The sequence below is a fragment of the Enoplosus armatus genome, chromosome 11, assembly GCF_043641665.1.
Source record: "Enoplosus armatus isolate fEnoArm2 chromosome 11, fEnoArm2.hap1, whole genome shotgun sequence".
NCBI lineage: Eukaryota > Metazoa > Chordata > Actinopteri > Centrarchiformes > Enoplosidae > Enoplosus > Enoplosus armatus.
The window spans coordinates 22,405,887-22,423,696 of NC_092190.1; the positions used below are offsets into that span (position 1 = coordinate 22,405,887).

The following is a 17,810-nucleotide window of genomic DNA, read 5'->3' on the forward strand; positions in this document are numbered from 1 at the left end:
CAGCTGCTGGCCATTAGCGATGTGATTTAAAAGTAATATCTGTTGAATCAACCCTCCTCTGAAACATCAAATCCCACAGATCTGGTATACAAGGCGCCCTTCTATGATTCAAATAAGAACAGTGCTGTAGGCAACTTCCATGCCTTCCAAACACTGATACATGGCTGGCAAGGTCACATATATAAAGACAAGTGCAATGGCTTACCAAGAGTGAGCGTCTGTGAATGAGAGTGGTGCCCTCTGCAGGGGGGGTCAGCAGTTTATAATGGATGTGACAAGCTGCAAGGGTTTTAAGGAGATGTGGCTGAAAGCTCTGGGTTATTCCCAGTAAGTGGACCTTGTGTTTAGTATTTTTTGTCAAACTAAGATGATTTTATTTCCTTACTGACGTCTTTGTTGATTATGTGGCCATTGCTTTGCTCTTTTGCACTCAACACAAGCACAAAATAATGTAAAACAACATCAAAGCAGCATGAATTGACTTTTGGCCACTTGAGGACAACGGAACAAGCTGTAAACACAACATTTACATGTTATAACCTTATGAAGTTTTTGGCCAAGAGTGTCAGTCCAACATTCGCTCTCCATTTCTGTTTTGATCTCCACCAACTGCTGAGTGAAATATCTGGCTTTTTTTTAGCAGCTAAATGCTCCACGTTCCTGCTGCTCCTGGAAATGAAATGAATGAACCAAAACATTAAAGCTGTGGGCCGTAAAACCAAAACAACGAGCTGAAAGACACTAAAATGCTCTGTATAGCTGGGGGAAAGTGCAGAGTTGGGGGATCTCTGTTGGTTTGTCATAGTGCAGCTTTAAAATGTAGACTGCTGCCTCTCATATGTCTTTCCAAACAGGCTGCTTTTGATGCATCAGAGGATTCGTTCTTGGCAATATTTAAATGCTCTTACGAAGCATTGTGAAAGAGCGGGTCGGTGTTTTGTTTGTCTCGTTCACGCACGAGGACACACATGCATGCACGTGTGCACACGGGTGACGCGGTACACAGTTCAGCCACTGGTTTCACACTATTCCACAACAATGCTGGATTCAAACGTTTGAGAAATAAATTGCTTTGCAAACGTTTTATGAGGAAGGAAACTGATCCAACACAGGCAGTGTAAACATAACTTTTAAGTTTATGAGAAAAGTCCACAGGGAACCTTTAGGTTGAGAAAAGTTATGGATAGAAACTGCACAACAGCGATTTCAAAGAGTTACAACTTTGTCAAATGCAATTGTTTTCTGTTTCTCCTCCTTTCATGCTGAAAACAGTGAAGGTCATGAAAATAAGCTTTACACGAGTTGTCGTGTCTATGTATGTATAACACACACAAGTAAGTATAACACTTAAGTTTGTCCTCAAAATCCTCACTTTTCCTGAGTATTTGATTAAAAGCAGGTACTGCAGAGTTTTTGCTTAACTGGCAAAGCTCAGGAATCCGGGTGCGGCAGCCAGACGTTCACTTAGACACAAACAGCTATGAAGACCAAAGTAACTGAGTGTTCCCATACATGGTGATCTTCTCGCCATGTCTGTCCACACAAATCAAACCCTCTCTAGTTTAAATGAACGTCCTTTTTCAGATGTTCTTAACCCAGTTTGAGCTGCTGTATGTGTCTCTGTCTTTCTTCTTCGCATCATAATCTCATATTCTCCGCCTTGCCTCTCTCTTAAAGGGTAATTTCCGTATTTTTAAACTTGGGCCCTATTTATTTATTTATTTTTTTACATATTTTGGGGTCTAAATGACTAATAGGTACAAAAAGATTTGGAATGTGTCCAGTAGATTGCCTCAGCTGGCAAATCTTTAATCTAATCCTGTCAAAAGTACGTTCAATAAAAGTGCTAGTTTTTGCCACTGACAGGCTCAGAGTGTCTGACAACACTATGGAAAGGATCCCCAGAAACAGGAGTCTCATCCAAGGAGAAGTCTCGCTCTGAAGAGGGGGTGAGCTGTTGCAGGAAGACGACGGTGGAAACGTGAGTCAGAGTTGGAGAGAGGAGGACGGAGTTGACATGGAGGAACTGCAAGCAAGACCAAACTCAGAGCTCTCTGCTGCAGCTTCACTTAATTAAGGTTTCTGTCAGACAGGTCATTTTCATCTCTGTGCAGGAAGCTCTGCTTAGAAAGCTACAAATTTAAGGATATGCTTCAGAACATGCAGCAATACGTCTTTAAAGCAAGCTGTAAACACAACACTGACATATATATAAGTTGATATAGTGAATGTGTTAGAAAAGAAACACAGTCACTTTTGTATATTATCACCTTGTAGTTACTATGACGAACATGTTAGCAAACAAACTATCTGTGGGTTCATCAGTACGAGCGACCTCTTTCATACTACACAGCCATTTGAACCATTGTTAATATTAAAATATTGATTTGTGCAGCTTTAAAGTTACAACTTTCCTTGTTTGCTTTACTGATTCTTCACCCACAACAGGAAGTTGTTAGAAAGCTGTTTAGTATTAATGCATTATAGATTTCAGGTTGACACGTCTGCAATGGTTACTATTAGAAATCTGCTTTGCGTGAAATCATGTGAGGATTTGTAAAGCCTTGCAGCAACAAGCAAAACATTTGTCAAAAATGAATCATTTCAAAATAAAAAAACCCAGGAAGTATTGGTAGATGAACATTTAGACAAAACACACTTAAATTAGATGACGTCTGTTATTTTGGTGGACTTGGTCAAGCAAAACAAAATCTAAATCCTTGCCAAAATAACTTATTTTACGATCCTACATGTATGGTTTTACAAGATTTAGGCGCGACAGTTTTATATGTAAACCACATGAAGATCTGTACCTATTTATAGATTGCAGAGGCCCTGGATGAAAACAACAGGCTGTTGCCTGAGCAGCAAACAACGGCTCGTTTGAATGGAAAACAAATAGCTGAAGAAGAACCTTGGCCAAGTGGTTGGAACTGAAGGACATTGTCCTGTATTTGTGAAGGAAGCTGCAAAACTGCAAACAAATCTGCGTGACTCTATATAGAAAAGGCTCCTCGCCTTGCCTCGAGTGGTGAATCTTCAAGAACAGCATGTATGAAAATGTACATTGACTGTTCTAATCTCTCTTTATAACCAAAGTATGACTCAGGCTGGAGACAAGACGAGAGAAGAGGGAAGCACTATGTTCGACAGAGTATGAAACAATAAATAAGGGACTACAGGAAATCTTCTGAATAAATTCAGAAAGTATCTTGAAGTCTGGAACATATTAAAAGGTGGCTCAGATGAGATCTGCTGCACAGAAACAACACTGAGAAGTTTATTCCTGATACCACGATACTGTTTGAAGAAGCAGGAAATCAGATTTGTCTTGGCGATCTAAATACGTCACAATACAAAATATCCATGTTTGAGATACAATAAAAGATTTGTCACATCAAGATAGACCTTAGTCTACTTCCTGCCAACCCAGTTCCTCCGGCTGATTAGACCTTCAGTCAGGTGGGAGTTGGGTGGAGCTATTTGGAAATTGTGTGATGTCACCAAACTCTATGTACTAAGGAGAAGTCAACCCACTGCCACTGCGAGTGAGGTTAGATTTGATCACTTGCAGATTTGTTTGATAATATGCTGTAAAGCAACTTATTTCAGTATATTATGCTTATCTGGTGGTTCCTAAATAAGTCATGTTTAATCAAAGTAAGTGATACACAGGAAACATGGCCAGATATTCCAGGTTTTCTGGGTAAAATATAAAGGAGCCTGCCATGTGTAATCTGGGCGGTGGGTGATGTGTGAGTGGTGTCAATAGGGGCCCACAGCTCACTTTTGCCTCAGGGCCTCTTAATTATTTAATCATGTATACCATTAATTTAAATTGTAAAAAATGTTTTAATGCATCACTGGTTTTGTAGTTCTGTAACTGTAGGCATACAAAGATGTGGACGGATTAGAGATACACATAGCAAGTGTAAGTCTTACTTTGAAGGTCCCATATTGCAGAAAGTGAGATGTCCATGTGTTGTTTGATTATAAAGCAGCTCACGGTGCTGTATAAATACTGTGAAAGCATCACAACGCTCAGTCCACGGAGAAATGCACACAGCCCGTATTCACTGTGCCTTTAAAGGAGCTGTTAGGACTTCCGTAAGGTTGTGATGTCACTCAGCCACGCCCCCCAGCATGTCATCTGCTCCAATCACAGCACACCTACAAAGTACAGGGACGCTCACCCACCTGAAAACCTGCTCCTCCTGGCAGTCCAAAGCTCCTGTTCCAACGGTATAAACATCATACTCCCCAGTCCGGGCAGAGTCAGCTAAGCTAATAGGACCACTAGCTGCGCGGCTAACTAGTTAACGGCAGCTACAGTTAGCATCAGTTAGCAGTTACCTTAAAGCTATCTGTCCATCAGGAGTTGAGGCAGAGCAGCCAGAGGACAACCGAGGGAAACCCAGAAAACATTTTCTCCATAAAATGATCCAGTTTCACCAAAATCAGCAAATAAAGTTATAAAAGTTATTTTCCAAGCTAAGTTACTGTAGCTGTCATACCACCAAGCACACCTGCAACAGGATGAGGCAGAGCGGGCTGTGCCAATCAGAAGAAAGTGGGCTTTTAGGGAGGGGGGCCTTAAAGAGACAGGAGCTAAAATGACAGAGGGTGAACTAAGGGGCTGCAAATAAGGACTTAGCAAAGCTACTCTAATGGAGTCCCAGAATAAAAATATAGAGCTGGAAATGAGCACAATATGGGACCTTTAACAATGTGCCACTGAGTGTTTTCTTCATTCTGTGGACTATCCTTACTATCCTAGAGGACTGCTGCTGCTGCTACTGTGCAGAGGTCATCCCACATCCAAGGATAAGGGGAAATTCCCTCTAAACCTTTTCCTCCTACAGCCTGATAACTAAAACATCCCTCTGTCACTGTTGCCAAAGAGACGAGAGCAGGGGCTCAGTGGGTTGGGAGCAAATGACTCAATCATCTGTTGCTGACACACAGCTCAACAAAGTTCTTCTGGACGTAGAAGTATAGTATGTCATTTCTGCTCTGTTTTACCAAATTCAAACCAAACATCAGCCATCTTTCCTCAATAAAACCCCCCAGCAGATAACCAATTATCTAGCATTACAGGCTTTGAAGACAGGACATCTGATTACTGGCTCACTGTGAAATGTGAGTGCTCTGTCTTGTTTCGGCTGATATGATAATATGAAGACATAAGTGCAGTGAAACACCATGTGAAACAAATACTGGACAGTGGGCTTTTTTGCTATAGGGCCCAATGTACTGATCTATGTATAAATGATGCTTGGCAGTGCGGGCAAAGGGGATTGGACCCAAATGCAGACAAAAAAAGGGGGCACACGGGCTTACAGGATGGCGAGGCAGAACAAGGGTCAAAACCAGAGATGGCAGTTCAAACAGGCAAACAAGTCCGACAAGGAGCAGGCAAGAATCAAAAGTCCAATAACCAGGCAAAGTCCAAAACAGGCAACGTAAGCACATGAACTTGACTTAATGATCCGGCGAGGGGATCGAACCCCCAACCCGCCCTAATTTCCCTTAAAGGAAATACAGAGGGAAATGCTGCACTGCATACATGAGTCACAGCCGAAATACATGATATAAAAGAGATTTTACATAATAGTATGAAGTATAATTTAATATAGTACAATTATTTGTCTGTATTGGATTACTATAATAGGGTTAGAGTTTAAATTATAAACACAGTAATGGACAGAAAAATCCATCTGGTTTTAATTTATAGACAATTTTAAGCAATCTATGATTCATTAATACTTGTGTTTTATAAATACTACCCCCCAAAGAATACAGTTTGATAATACATGCATGCAGTCGGACATTACTCTCAAGATGCGTATCAAGTAGAAATAAAACAGATGCATGTGATCTTTTTGACTCACCCAAGTCTGTCCTCCTCCTTCTTCCTCAGATCAAAATCTCGCTGGACGACTTCCCAAACATGCTTGGCCTCCTCATCCGTGAGCTTGGAGAGATCCAGCTTCTTGCCTGTTGTGGAGCCAGGCATAGTTGTGAATTTGATGCCTCTGAGCTGGCAGGCTGCCTGGTGCTGGGCTACAGTAGGGTCATAAAATAAAATAAAAAATACAATTAGTTGTTTGCCAATGAGGCAAAGTTAAGCTATTAGTCAGCATTAATAGTGTTAAGAAATGTGTGAGCAACATATGAGGGATTTTACATGAATTCTAATATTTAAGATGAATTGCTGTGAAAACACCACAAATTGTAAAAATAGGTCATTTAAAATGAGGTCACTTGGGTTCTTTTTGTAAATAATCAATCAGTCTTGCACTGCCAGCGACTCTATGCAACATTAAGCACTGAAGCTCACAACTTATCATTAGAAAAGTTGTATTAAGTTTGCACGTCAATGTCCCTCAGCTTAGGGAACGAATTTGATACACAACTTTCTGAGCGGTAAAGTTTCACTGACCTCTGAACACCTAGACGATTACATCCATTACATGTTCCCCACTATTTCATTTTCTTTGTCTCCAGATATTTTGAAATCTATCTGCATGCAACTAGCAGAAAGCACCTCTCCACAGCTAAGAAACACTGTCCATGGAAACACAAGAAGGGAATCTCATACTATAAAGATTGTATATTTGGAAGATCCCCAAGCAATTGGCTCCTCTTATTAGCTTTGGAAAGAGGGCTGGACTGGCCCCTATCTCAGCAAAGTCGTGTGAATCACTCCTGGACAGGATAAAAGATTACAGGGACCAGTAACTTTTAAATGTAAGTATTCAATTAACATAGACTTAGACTGTCATTTTTACATTTTCCAAGTAAAACAAGCTAATTCTGTGTTGTCTTGACATGTTTCACATTTCTGACCTGGCGGCACTTCTAGCAGCTCAGTAGTTTCAGAATTGACAGCTAGAAAATTGTTTCTGACAAGCTCATTAATGTAGATTTAGTTAAGACGGAGTTGCTGTCCTCTTTTTTTCCTTTCTGGACAGACTGTACAGAGGAATCTTTGACAATTCAGCTGCTCAATCGACAGGCTTAAGTTAACGGTTTTATTAACCCTTCAATAACTGATTTTTTTCCCGCCTCTTGGGTGCAGCGGAAACAAGCTGTGAACACAACATTGGCATATGAACACCTTTTAAGTTGAAACGAACTTTACTAACGTTAGCAAGCAGTCGCTTATTTACACTTCCATCATATAAGGAGCAACACTAGCATTGTTTACCTGTATATGAAATAACTTTCTTGTGTTTGCAAGTCATTCTCAAGCTGTCAGTCACGAGTCAGTGTCTACATTTTACATTTTCCAGAAAACGGCTGTCAGTGTTTCAGGCTGCTGTTTTCTCCAAACAACACGGACCAGAATAATAGTATTGATCAAGGTTCAGTGACTTGGAGCATTGGTCTATATTCCGTGCTTAATCAGAATCTGGTTTATTGCCAAGTAGGTTTTCACCTACAAGGAATTTGCTTCGGTATAATGGTGCATGAAGCAATGCGCACCAACACGCCAAGGCAGCCATCTTAAAACCTCTCTGCTACATGCATCTGTCCTGTGATCTGGGAAGGTCTGGCACAGTTCAACCATCACATTGCTGAGGGATTTCAATTGAGTCTCTGTTAAATGGAGCCTGGCCAAACATTTCACATGGTCCAGTTTCATAATGCATTGATTCCAGGGGATGAGGTAACTCCAATCACGCTGACAGAGCGATGTACACATCTACACACACACACACACACACACAACCAATACCACTGAATTGCACGTAAACACTCTTACATAATCAAAGAGGAGTCAAGGAATGCTCAGGAACATCACATAATTGTCTTGTTTTCCTCAGGCCATGTCAAAAAAAAAAAAAAAGCCTAATCTAATTTCTCCGTCTGCAAGTGGGCACTAATGGTAAAAACAAGCATGTAAGTTTAACAGAGAAACAAGTCACATCTAAATCTTCTCCGTCTACATAAAATATTTCTTGCAACTTTCCCACAGTTCAATTCTAACACTTGAATAGCCAAGACGTATACCAAAGCTCTATGAGTATTTGCTTAGCGGGTGTGAGCAACTTGGTATCTTACTCTGTTGTATTACGGGAACATTATTAAAACATGCACTTCCAAATATCATTATAATATTCCTTACAGTATTCTAGTCTTATTCCTTAGCCAGTGAAATCTTAATTGTGTCTACAAGGGATTTTCCGTTTTAGGTTCACAGCTGGAGCAACTCAACAGGTGCACGTTTAAAGGACTCCTCGTGTTTGCAAAAGGAAGGTTTGGCTTGATGGCAGGTGTGGAGACACACACACACACACACACACACCTAGAATAGCTTTACCAGCAAAAGAACAGTACATATAAAGCATACATTTTGACTTTATTCCAACTCAAACCACGTTACATGTTCTTATATGGGAGTTTTTAAATGTGGCAACCTTGGCTACCTTTCAGTAGATTGAAGAAAGTTGATAAAAGCTATTTGGCTTTTTTAACAACAACTACTAAATACATAAATTGTATCTGTAATAAGAAGTTGGAACACTTTCAGACATGAGTTTGGTCCAATGAAATGAGCCAAATCACTGACAGTTTAAGTGGCATAAATCTCCAAAAAAGAAGCATCAACAGGATTAAAATCACAGTGACATCTCTGAGATACAAACACATGTAGGCATTAACATCAATGTATGTAAATATGACTTACTTTGGTGTTGACAGAGTAGCTTGCAGGCAGTATTTCCTCTGAGGGCAGACCAGGCTGACTGCTGGGCAAACTAAGTAGCAGACAGCAATGCTAATCACATGTCTAGTTAACCAGGAGGAAGAAAGGCAGGGAGACAAGCCTCCTCTCCGCCTTCCTTGACTTTATTTCACAAGGTTTGGTAATGTGCTTCGCCCCCCCCCGGCCTCATCGAGGGTGGTACAGTATTAAATTCACTGTGACTGCTTTTTGTTTGCATTTACATTATGTCGGGAAATGTCTGATTAATGGTAAATCAATCGGTTTGGAAGCAATTATTTGGGGCATTTCATTGCTTGGACGGCATTCAAGTGTGAAGTGATCATGAGGTTACGTAGAGGCCAGTTGGGCTTAAGTCCCCAGTCACATGTCATGGCACCTATGTTGTAGGAGAGAGAGCTGTTAACTGACAAGCGACACCTCTTTATTAATACCTGATGTGCTGCGCTCACGGCTTTTCTAATATGTAATGTTACAGCAGCAAGAATTCTTTCTGTATCTGTTAATAATTGATGCAACGTTGGTTTAAGGGCACTAAGTGGCAGAATGTAGCTGCAAGACTTTATCGTTATTATATTATCGTTATTTGCAGAGTGGGCGGGTCAAGTTTCTTTCTCGGAGGGGAATCAGGCTCCATTGATGAAGCCAAACATTTGCGCATTGAATGACAACTTAGAAGACAGAGTTGCGAGTGTTCGTATGTGTGGAGATCATTACAGTTACTCTAATGTGATGTGAAGGCAGAGTTGGAACGAGTAAGCATCGTCATCACACAGGAAACTCCCCATCGATTGTGACAGAAACGTACACTCAGAAACTGATTTGGGAAAATTTGAAAGAATCCAATTGAATGTGAAAATCAAAACGGCTGAATCAAGAAGACGTGTCTTTGTTCATTTATTTATCTCATTCTCCTCTCAGGATTTGCTCCCATTTCCTCCCTCACTGGATTATGTTATACAAGAGGTTGATGTGAGCCGTGTGACCCGTCCGGCAATCCAATTTTCTTGTTTGCTCAACCACCAGGCCCTGTCATCTTCCTGCGGAGTAAATAAACATGAACATAGTCTTTGGAAGAGGTTAGTCACAGACTGTTTTTTTACTCTGTAAGTTAGCTACATTCTGGTGAATGAATCTGTGTATACTGCACAGTAGTTTATTCAGAAACTACACTAGTATTCAGGGCTGTATCCTGCTTACTGAAATAACCTTTAGCATTTTTTAAATCTTTTAATTTAATTGTTGACTTCTCAGCTGAAGCAAATGTTTGCTGCCCAGTGCACCAAAGTATTGTCTTTTTGTACATCAGGTACACAAATATAGCACATCTACCTTAAAATGTACCCCGCAGAGTTTTTGGCCACTAGTGGTGCTATCGAGCAATGTTTTCTTTAAGTGGGTCCCCGTGTTGTTTGTATTGTGCATGTGCACAAGGATGCACATGGTCATGTGAGCATGTGTGGCTGTGAAGCGCAAAGAAGCGTAGAAACATGGATGCAAACAATGAACAATGTAAAATATTTAAAAGTATTCACACAATGGGTTCTGATGTGAAACACCAAACTAAACATAAGTCCACAGTTCAGTGTGTTATGGAGGTGCACTGATATTCTTTTACTGAAATGTGGAACGTGTATTACATTAGTGTTGAACGCACAAAAGCTCATACTGATGACGTTATATATTTTTTTAAAGCTTAAAGCTACCCAGCGGAGTTTCTGACCGCTAAGCGCTAAAGAGTTATGCTTTATGTGTGTATTCCTACCAGTGGTCTCACGCTGCTTCACTGATCTACAGGTGGCGGTAAAATGCCATGACCGTAAGCTAGTAAACATTGATATAAACAATGCTGGTTTCAAACGTTTAAGACCAAGCAGGTTGTATAACAGCATTTACTGACTTTTTGAAGACATCTTGTATTTGACGTGAATTGAGTGGAAATCCCCTAAAACAAGAAGAACCTCAAACAGTCTTTGAATTCGATGAGAAAAACATCTACAACAAAGGTTTGGCTGCAGCACAGTCAGTTCCTGCAGTTATCTTCCAGTGTGTGTTAGCATTCACTTCCTCTCCTTTTTATCTTGGATAACACCCAGTGCAAACAAGCTAGTGTGTATAGAAATCCTAGACAGCACATGATCACCAGGTTTGCATGTTTGATTTTCACTCTCCCCGAGCTGGCCTGCAGAATAGAGCTATTTAAGACTTGACATATAGGAGATCCTTCACATGCAATATATCATAGAGTACAAATATACAAACCTCACTGTTCCTAAAAAGTTTACTGTCAATTTAATAGGAAATAATTACTTAAAATTCCACATAGTGTTCAATTTCTTTTTCATTTTGTGGTAGTTAATATGAAAGACTACATGTGAAATGTCTCAGTGATGGATGTTTCATTTTGGAATCAAAACATGACCCGAAGTTTACCTCTTCTTGTACTTGTTATGCATGTTTGTCATCACATCCTGTTTGCTCCATCAACAAAGAGTTGCATGTGTGAGCACACGATGAATTACCTTCTGAAATGATCAGTAAACCTCCAACTACCAGCTCTGCGGTGTGTGCAGACGCTGTTGTAACAGGCATAAGCAAATATATAGATGGCAAACATTATTAGTGGGTAAAAAGAAATGTGGCAACCATTCTCACACACACACGCACACACACACACACACACACACACACACACACACACACAATGTTAATGCATTATTGAAGAGACAAGTGTTTGTGTATTTTTGAGTTACAGGATGTAATGCAATAATATTTAGCTGTTTTAAATTTCAACCATGCTAGCTCCTCTAATGTCAGCATGCTGACATGCTCACAATAACAATGCTAATATGCTGATGTTTAGCAGGTATAATGTTTACCATGTTCACTATCTTAGTTTAGCGTGTTACCATGCTTACATTTGCACTATGAATGGGAATGTCATTAGTTTTCAGGTATTTAGTGTTAGTTGCATTAACTTTTAATATCAACACATCTGTCGTTCAGGAAACAGTAGCAGCCAGGACAACCATGTCAATTCACTGCACACACACAGCCCCTGCATGTAGTTAGTGTTGCTCCAGTTATAAAGTAATGATCATAACATGACAACCATAATCATAACAACTAAAGCACAGCCATGGCTACAGCTACAGATGGCCAAAGCTTAGTCATCCCATGGCTCTAGTCATAATCAAGTCAGTCAGCCTCTGCAGCAGTCGGTGAGAGAGCCACAGTAGGTTAACAAGCTCCGTCAGTTATCTACCTAGCTGTGCCCGCAAGTGCTGTGGTCACCACCAGCGGCTACATAACACTTAATATCATATCATGATAGCTCTCAGTCCTTCTGTATGGATCAGAGGGAATGCAAAACGTATTGCGGTATTCCCTCTTTGACCCTTTGGGGGCACCGTAGGGGGCCATATGTACAGGAAACCTTTGGCCATCTGGTTTAAATCTCCCCCTATTAATGCATCGACTTAAACACATGGAACACACACAAGACACTGATGGTGCTATACGATCCCTTCAGGTACAAAAATCTCACCCTTAATTAAGGGATTTTATGAGTTTTTATTAATGTATTTCTCTATTAGACATGTAATGATCAGTGACGTGAAGATTGTAGACATTCAGGCCTGATTTAAACTAGATCTCTGACCCACAGTGGAACCAAACAATTAGAAAGAACGGGTGAAAGAATTTAACTCAACCACAGATTCTATCAAGATTATTTTTCTCATGACCAATCATCGTTATGTGGTTTTGGAGTCTCCCTCTCCTCTCTGATTTTTTCCCCTATTGTGAGATTAGGCCCATTTAGTATAAGCACTTTGATATGGACAAGCTGATTATCTCTCCCTCGGCTATTATTGGAGTTTTGGTCCTCCTCTCCGGCAATCATTGCAAAGCAGGAAGGGGGCCTGTTTTCAGTGCAATGCTGTGACGAAGCCATAACAGCAGGAAATGGTCACATTCCCCCCAGACTCTAACAACCAGCACACAGAGTCAAACCGTCACGCAAACTACTAAACAGTAAAACGCCATCCCAGTGTGCTTTTTTAAATATTGAGCGCCTGAGAAAAATCTGACTGCCTCCAACATCAAGCACTACATGGCAGGTGGAGACTGGTTTCATCATTAATTGGTGGTTATGTTTTTTTTTCCCATCGTACTTGAGCCATACTTAAAAGTGAAGTGAGTCTGTGGACTGGAACGGAGAGACCATGTTTGTATTCAAAGGTTCTTTGTGTGTTCTCTAACGGGGATTATAGAGCCAACAGTTTCATGGGAATCCCCCATTTTAAAATGTTGGAGGCTTTATGCTGGAGAAGTTTCCTTTCACACATCCAGCTGGGCACTGCTGGATGTCAATGCATTTTTTTCTTATGTGGAAGCTGTTTGGACCAAATGACAAAGGCTCATTATAGAGACAGCTTTAGTGCTTCAGACGTGGGTCTTTTACAGAGTGTCACATGTTCCATACAATAAAAGGAAAAACTAAAACTCACTCTTTTCGTTCTTGTGTGAAAGTTTTTGTGTAAGAAACCTACATAGACTGACAGAGGAAGAGGGACTCTCCTTCAGCCTCAGTCTAATTGGTCTGCCCAACATTTTTTTTTATAAATTCCATTCATTCCCGTATAACCCAAGATTGTCCTCCCAGGAAAAATGACCAATAACAGTATATGTTTACTGTACAAATGAATGTGAGTCTGTGTCCATCTGGAGCAAAAATGTGAGACTTTAACATGGTAGACAACTGTTTGATTCCTGTTTCCTACCAACAGTCAACAGTTCTTTTAACCACGACCACAGTTGTTTCCTACCCCTAACCAAGTCTTTTTGTGCCTAAAGCTAACCAAACCTTAACCATTAGTGGTGTTGGATCAGAAAAAACATTTTATTTTTTGCTGACAAATTACTGAAAAATGATGTGGCAATAGGGGGTGTCTGGAGGGCACTTACAAAAGATGTCTTTCGTCATTTAGTCTGGATGATTTGTTGCATAAGCCATACTCAAGTAATCATAGCCCTTTTCACTGAAAAGAGAAGACATCATAAGAAATTGAAAAAGTCAGTAATAGAGCAAATAAAAGGGATTTATTTTCTGCTCAACGAAACTTAAACATAACAAAAGATCCCAAAATGTAGGGGAGGAAAGGACCAGGTGGTTGTGCCAGACAAACTCTTCAGGTTTGTAGGGGATCCCAAATGACGATAAGCGAGCTTGAAGTCCAAACAACCAATAAACAGCATGGCCAGGCCTGCACAGGTGGAAACCAATCACACTTTCCCCTGCCTGGCAGGTAACACTTAGAGTTAGATGAGAAGATTGATGCCACTCTCATGTTTGTATGCTTGATATATGGCTAGCAGCTGGTTAGCTTAGCTTAGCTTAAAGATGACTGAGAACTATTGAAAACTGGGGAAAACAGCTAGTCTGACTCTGTTTTTGTATGGATATTGAAATATAGAGTAATGGATGATTCCCCAAATCCATAACCGCTTAGACTTTATGAACTTCAGTAAAGTAAATCTCTTTAGCCATTTGCAGGCAGCAGGACGGATATGAATGACATCTGCAGCCTTGAATTTAAAATGCAGCACCATTAACCACACAAACTACTGTACATAGTCAGATATAACCAGCTTTGTGTTGAAAATGATGGGGCGTAGGATAGGGACACCCTGGGAATACAGTTTGATTGGAAAATTCTGAAGAAAACCATTTAAACTCTGTATCACTGAGCATCCTCAGGGTCCGATGTTCCCACCGATGCTTTCTCCAAAAGGGTTACTGGGGGCAACAGCTGTGTGCATCTTCGCGCTCTTTCCAAGTTTTCTGGCAAAAGGGCCCAGCCAGAAGATCTCTTGCAGTGACCAGGCTGTGTGTGCTGATAAAACCAATTCCAAAATTGGCAAGCAACCCGTGAAGGGTAGCAAGGATTGGAGTAATAAGGTCTCATCTCTTAGTGAGTGTGAACAGGCTTCAGTGCAGCATCCTGCACTGGCTGCTGTTTGTCATGCTGAGTCATGACTAGAGGGATGTTACACTAATTGTAAATACAAGCATGAATGAACTTGTCCATGTCCATAAAATGACTCTTTATCTTGCTGAGCAGTCAGATGAGGTCACCAATTAGCCTGTGCAAATGGTGACCATTGCCTTTACAACCTGAAATTTAATTAATATAAAGTTACTCACATTCAGCTGTTACTGCTGATCAGTGTGGACATTTACTTTCCTTACTGTCCTCTAGTGGGCAGAAAGACTATGAGCCTTCATATCAATCTGTTGTAAGTTAGCAAAGAGCCAGATATTTACGCATCCAGCAGACACAGAGGAACATGAGTGCCTCTTAAAATATCTTGGACTCCCCCCCCAGATAACCAAAACATTGTGCTGAAAGTTGCTGCAGAGCTGTAAAGTAGGGTGTAGGGTGAGACTGTCAGCATTATCAGACCAAGCGCATAACTAAAGATCATGTGTTTTATTGTAAAAAATGGCTATAAAGTATGGGCAAAGTGGGTTTGATGACAGAAAGAGAATAAAGAAGCATTTTATTAATTTATGAACAGAACACTGTAGTGGGAAAATACAACACATCCCTTCTAACACCCTTAAAAGTCTATTTTAGGTCACAGGTATTTGCTGTGGTGCCGTCTTGACTCTAGCAAGGAACCATAGCCTTTTCTGAATGATCTTGGTGGTGTATTTTCAGCTGTCTATAATTATCATTGATTGGGGACTTGATCCTTACAAGGTGACGACTGTCAAAGAGAGTGACGTATGTCTTACAAGTGTTCACACTGTCAAAGAGAGTGACGTATGTCTTACAAGTGTTCACATTCTTTGCTGTATATTCTGTATAAAAGCAGACTACTCTGAGGTGCAGTACGGTCAGCCGGGCAGGGACAATTGAGTTGCTGTCGGAACCGTCCGTCTGCAGACGTGAATAAAACCACAAGAACTACTCCCTTGTTGCCAGTCTTCTGTTTTTCCTGAAATTCCCACGACAAACACCTCTGGAACTACGGAGGAGAGGAAGCATGACGTAGGGAAGACAAACAGAATGCACTCCAAGACTGAGAGTCTGATGGATGAGCAGTGACACACTTAAGCACCGCAATTAGGATAAATCCTTTGTATGATGCAGAGTAGCCAAAGTTCAATCACTGGACTCCAGTTATCCAAATTGAACAGCGACCTTTTGACCTGCAGTCAAATCACCATGCTGAAGTGGCTGTTCTTTGTTAAATGCAGCACTGAGAGTAAAGGCAAATGCAGCTCTGGAATATAGCAATCCATCCTCTCAAAGTGGTGTTCGCTTTACTCCCATGTTGAAACGTTTGTCGTGCCTCTGCCGTTACATAACGACTGCTCCCCCAAGTGAACCTGTAAAGCAGAACATCCACCCTGTCAGACACTTGGCTCCACCACACTGTGCACCCCGCTACATAGTGAAGGCTTTTCATGATTACGTGGTACTTTTGATACCTTTTGTGTCATGACTGTGAGTTGGATGCTCTTTTAAAATGAGTCACGTTTGGCTGCAAACTTTGTCCAGTTGCAAACAGCTGGTTCAGTATCCGTGCTGCCCCAACTTTTGTTTGATTTAAAGCAAGAGTCGAAAACACACAGCGTGTTTTGCACATCAAGAACATCACATGGAGGTTCGATGTGTGTAAGATTTGCACAACTATCCATTTTAAACATGTCAGCACTCAAGTCTCATAGTGTGAAACACAATGTACTCCACTGTACTTAAGTACATTAAGAGAGACGGGAGAACAAAACTGTGAGCCTGATGAGCAGAAATCATTCCCAGATGTCAAGCAAGCCAACTCATTTATTCAAATCATGGAAATTATAACTTCTCAAGGTAAATACCACTCATGGACCAGGGGCGGAAAAGGCGACAGTATAGTGAGTCAGCCCCAAAACATCTGCAAGCCTAAAGGGCCTTTTCAGGACAACTAAGGACTATGAGTCCGACCGTGTTTCCATCTTGAATCCGGCTGAAAATGTATCTTCATTCATGAATATGTTCGTATGTACATTTATTGTGGAGTAGCCATGGCTACTGGCTACAGCATTAATAGATTCCAGCTGTCAATTAAAGACACCCATTGAGAGTTCAATGGTGGGCATTGTTCGGTCAGATTGGTGAGTCAGAGAAGCACTGGAGGCGGGGGGACTGTGCGGCTGCACTTGGCAGAGCAAGAGGGAGATGTGATACACCAGAAGCAAGTTACAGCAACAGTTAAGTGTTGGAAAGACATTCAGTCCCTGCCTCTTTTGTGGGGACGAGTGGGAGTCAAAGAAACTGCAGCTACTTTTTTTGCAAAAAAGACATTTGCAGAAAGCTTGTATGAAAAACTAGTTATGCCCTTGAGTCATCAGAATCATAAACTACATTTACACCAGACGAAAACACTTGATAACACTAACTCTTCAGAACACAAGTAGTCTACAACTTAGAGGGATTTGTTCTTCATCACAAAATTACAGTATCTGGTCCTGTTTTTCAGTTTACCTCCCACTGAGATTGAGTGGGTGGTGTGGGAAGAAGGTGTGGTCAGTTACTCCATCGTTGTCATGTAAGAAGAGGTGTAACATGGGCCTGAGGTTGGCCATGGGAAAACTAAGAAAGGAATATTCCAGAATGGCTTTCCAAACCCAGAATGGGAATGGAAATATGTGTGCATCACGTGACTGGCCATGTTAGTGAGCTCTTTCGCTCAAAGCGGTTTGTTAAAAAAAAATAAAAAATACTGTGGAGCCATGTGAACACATTTCAAAGAGAAATAATTGAGTAATGACACTTGGACGGAGATGACTTGTTCTTTCACATTTAACGGCTTGCAATTTCTATGGCATTAGTAATCTTCTCATCCAAATAAAAGCCCAGGCAAGAGACATAAAAGTGAAGTCTCTTATTTATTTTAGATAATGGCATCACTTTCGGTGTTGCTGCTGTTCTGCTTAGCATATATATATATATATATATATATATATATATATATATATGTATAATCACTAAACTGTCGCTGTTGAAGAAAGAGTTTTAAATGGGTA

The 17,810-nt window shown here is 40.8% G+C and overlaps 1 protein-coding gene across 3 annotated transcripts in view; it reads right to left on the reverse strand.

Moving 5' to 3' along the window:
* The window catches only part of mlphb (melanophilin b), a 32,820-nt gene extending 24,059 nt beyond the window's left edge, over nt 1-8,761 (reverse strand). For all 3 annotated transcript variants that reach the window (XM_070914766.1, XM_070914767.1, XM_070914764.1), the window contains exons 1-2: nt 8,693-8,761; nt 5,892-6,063 (exon numbers count right to left, since the gene is read on the reverse strand). In XM_070914766.1, coding sequence (XP_070770867.1) covers nt 5,892-6,016 — 125 coding nt within the window. In that variant the 5' untranslated portion in view covers nt 6,017-6,063; nt 8,693-8,761. The remainder of the gene's footprint in view (nt 1-5,891; nt 6,064-8,692) is intronic.
* Nucleotides 8,762-17,810: the final 9,049 nt, after the last annotated feature.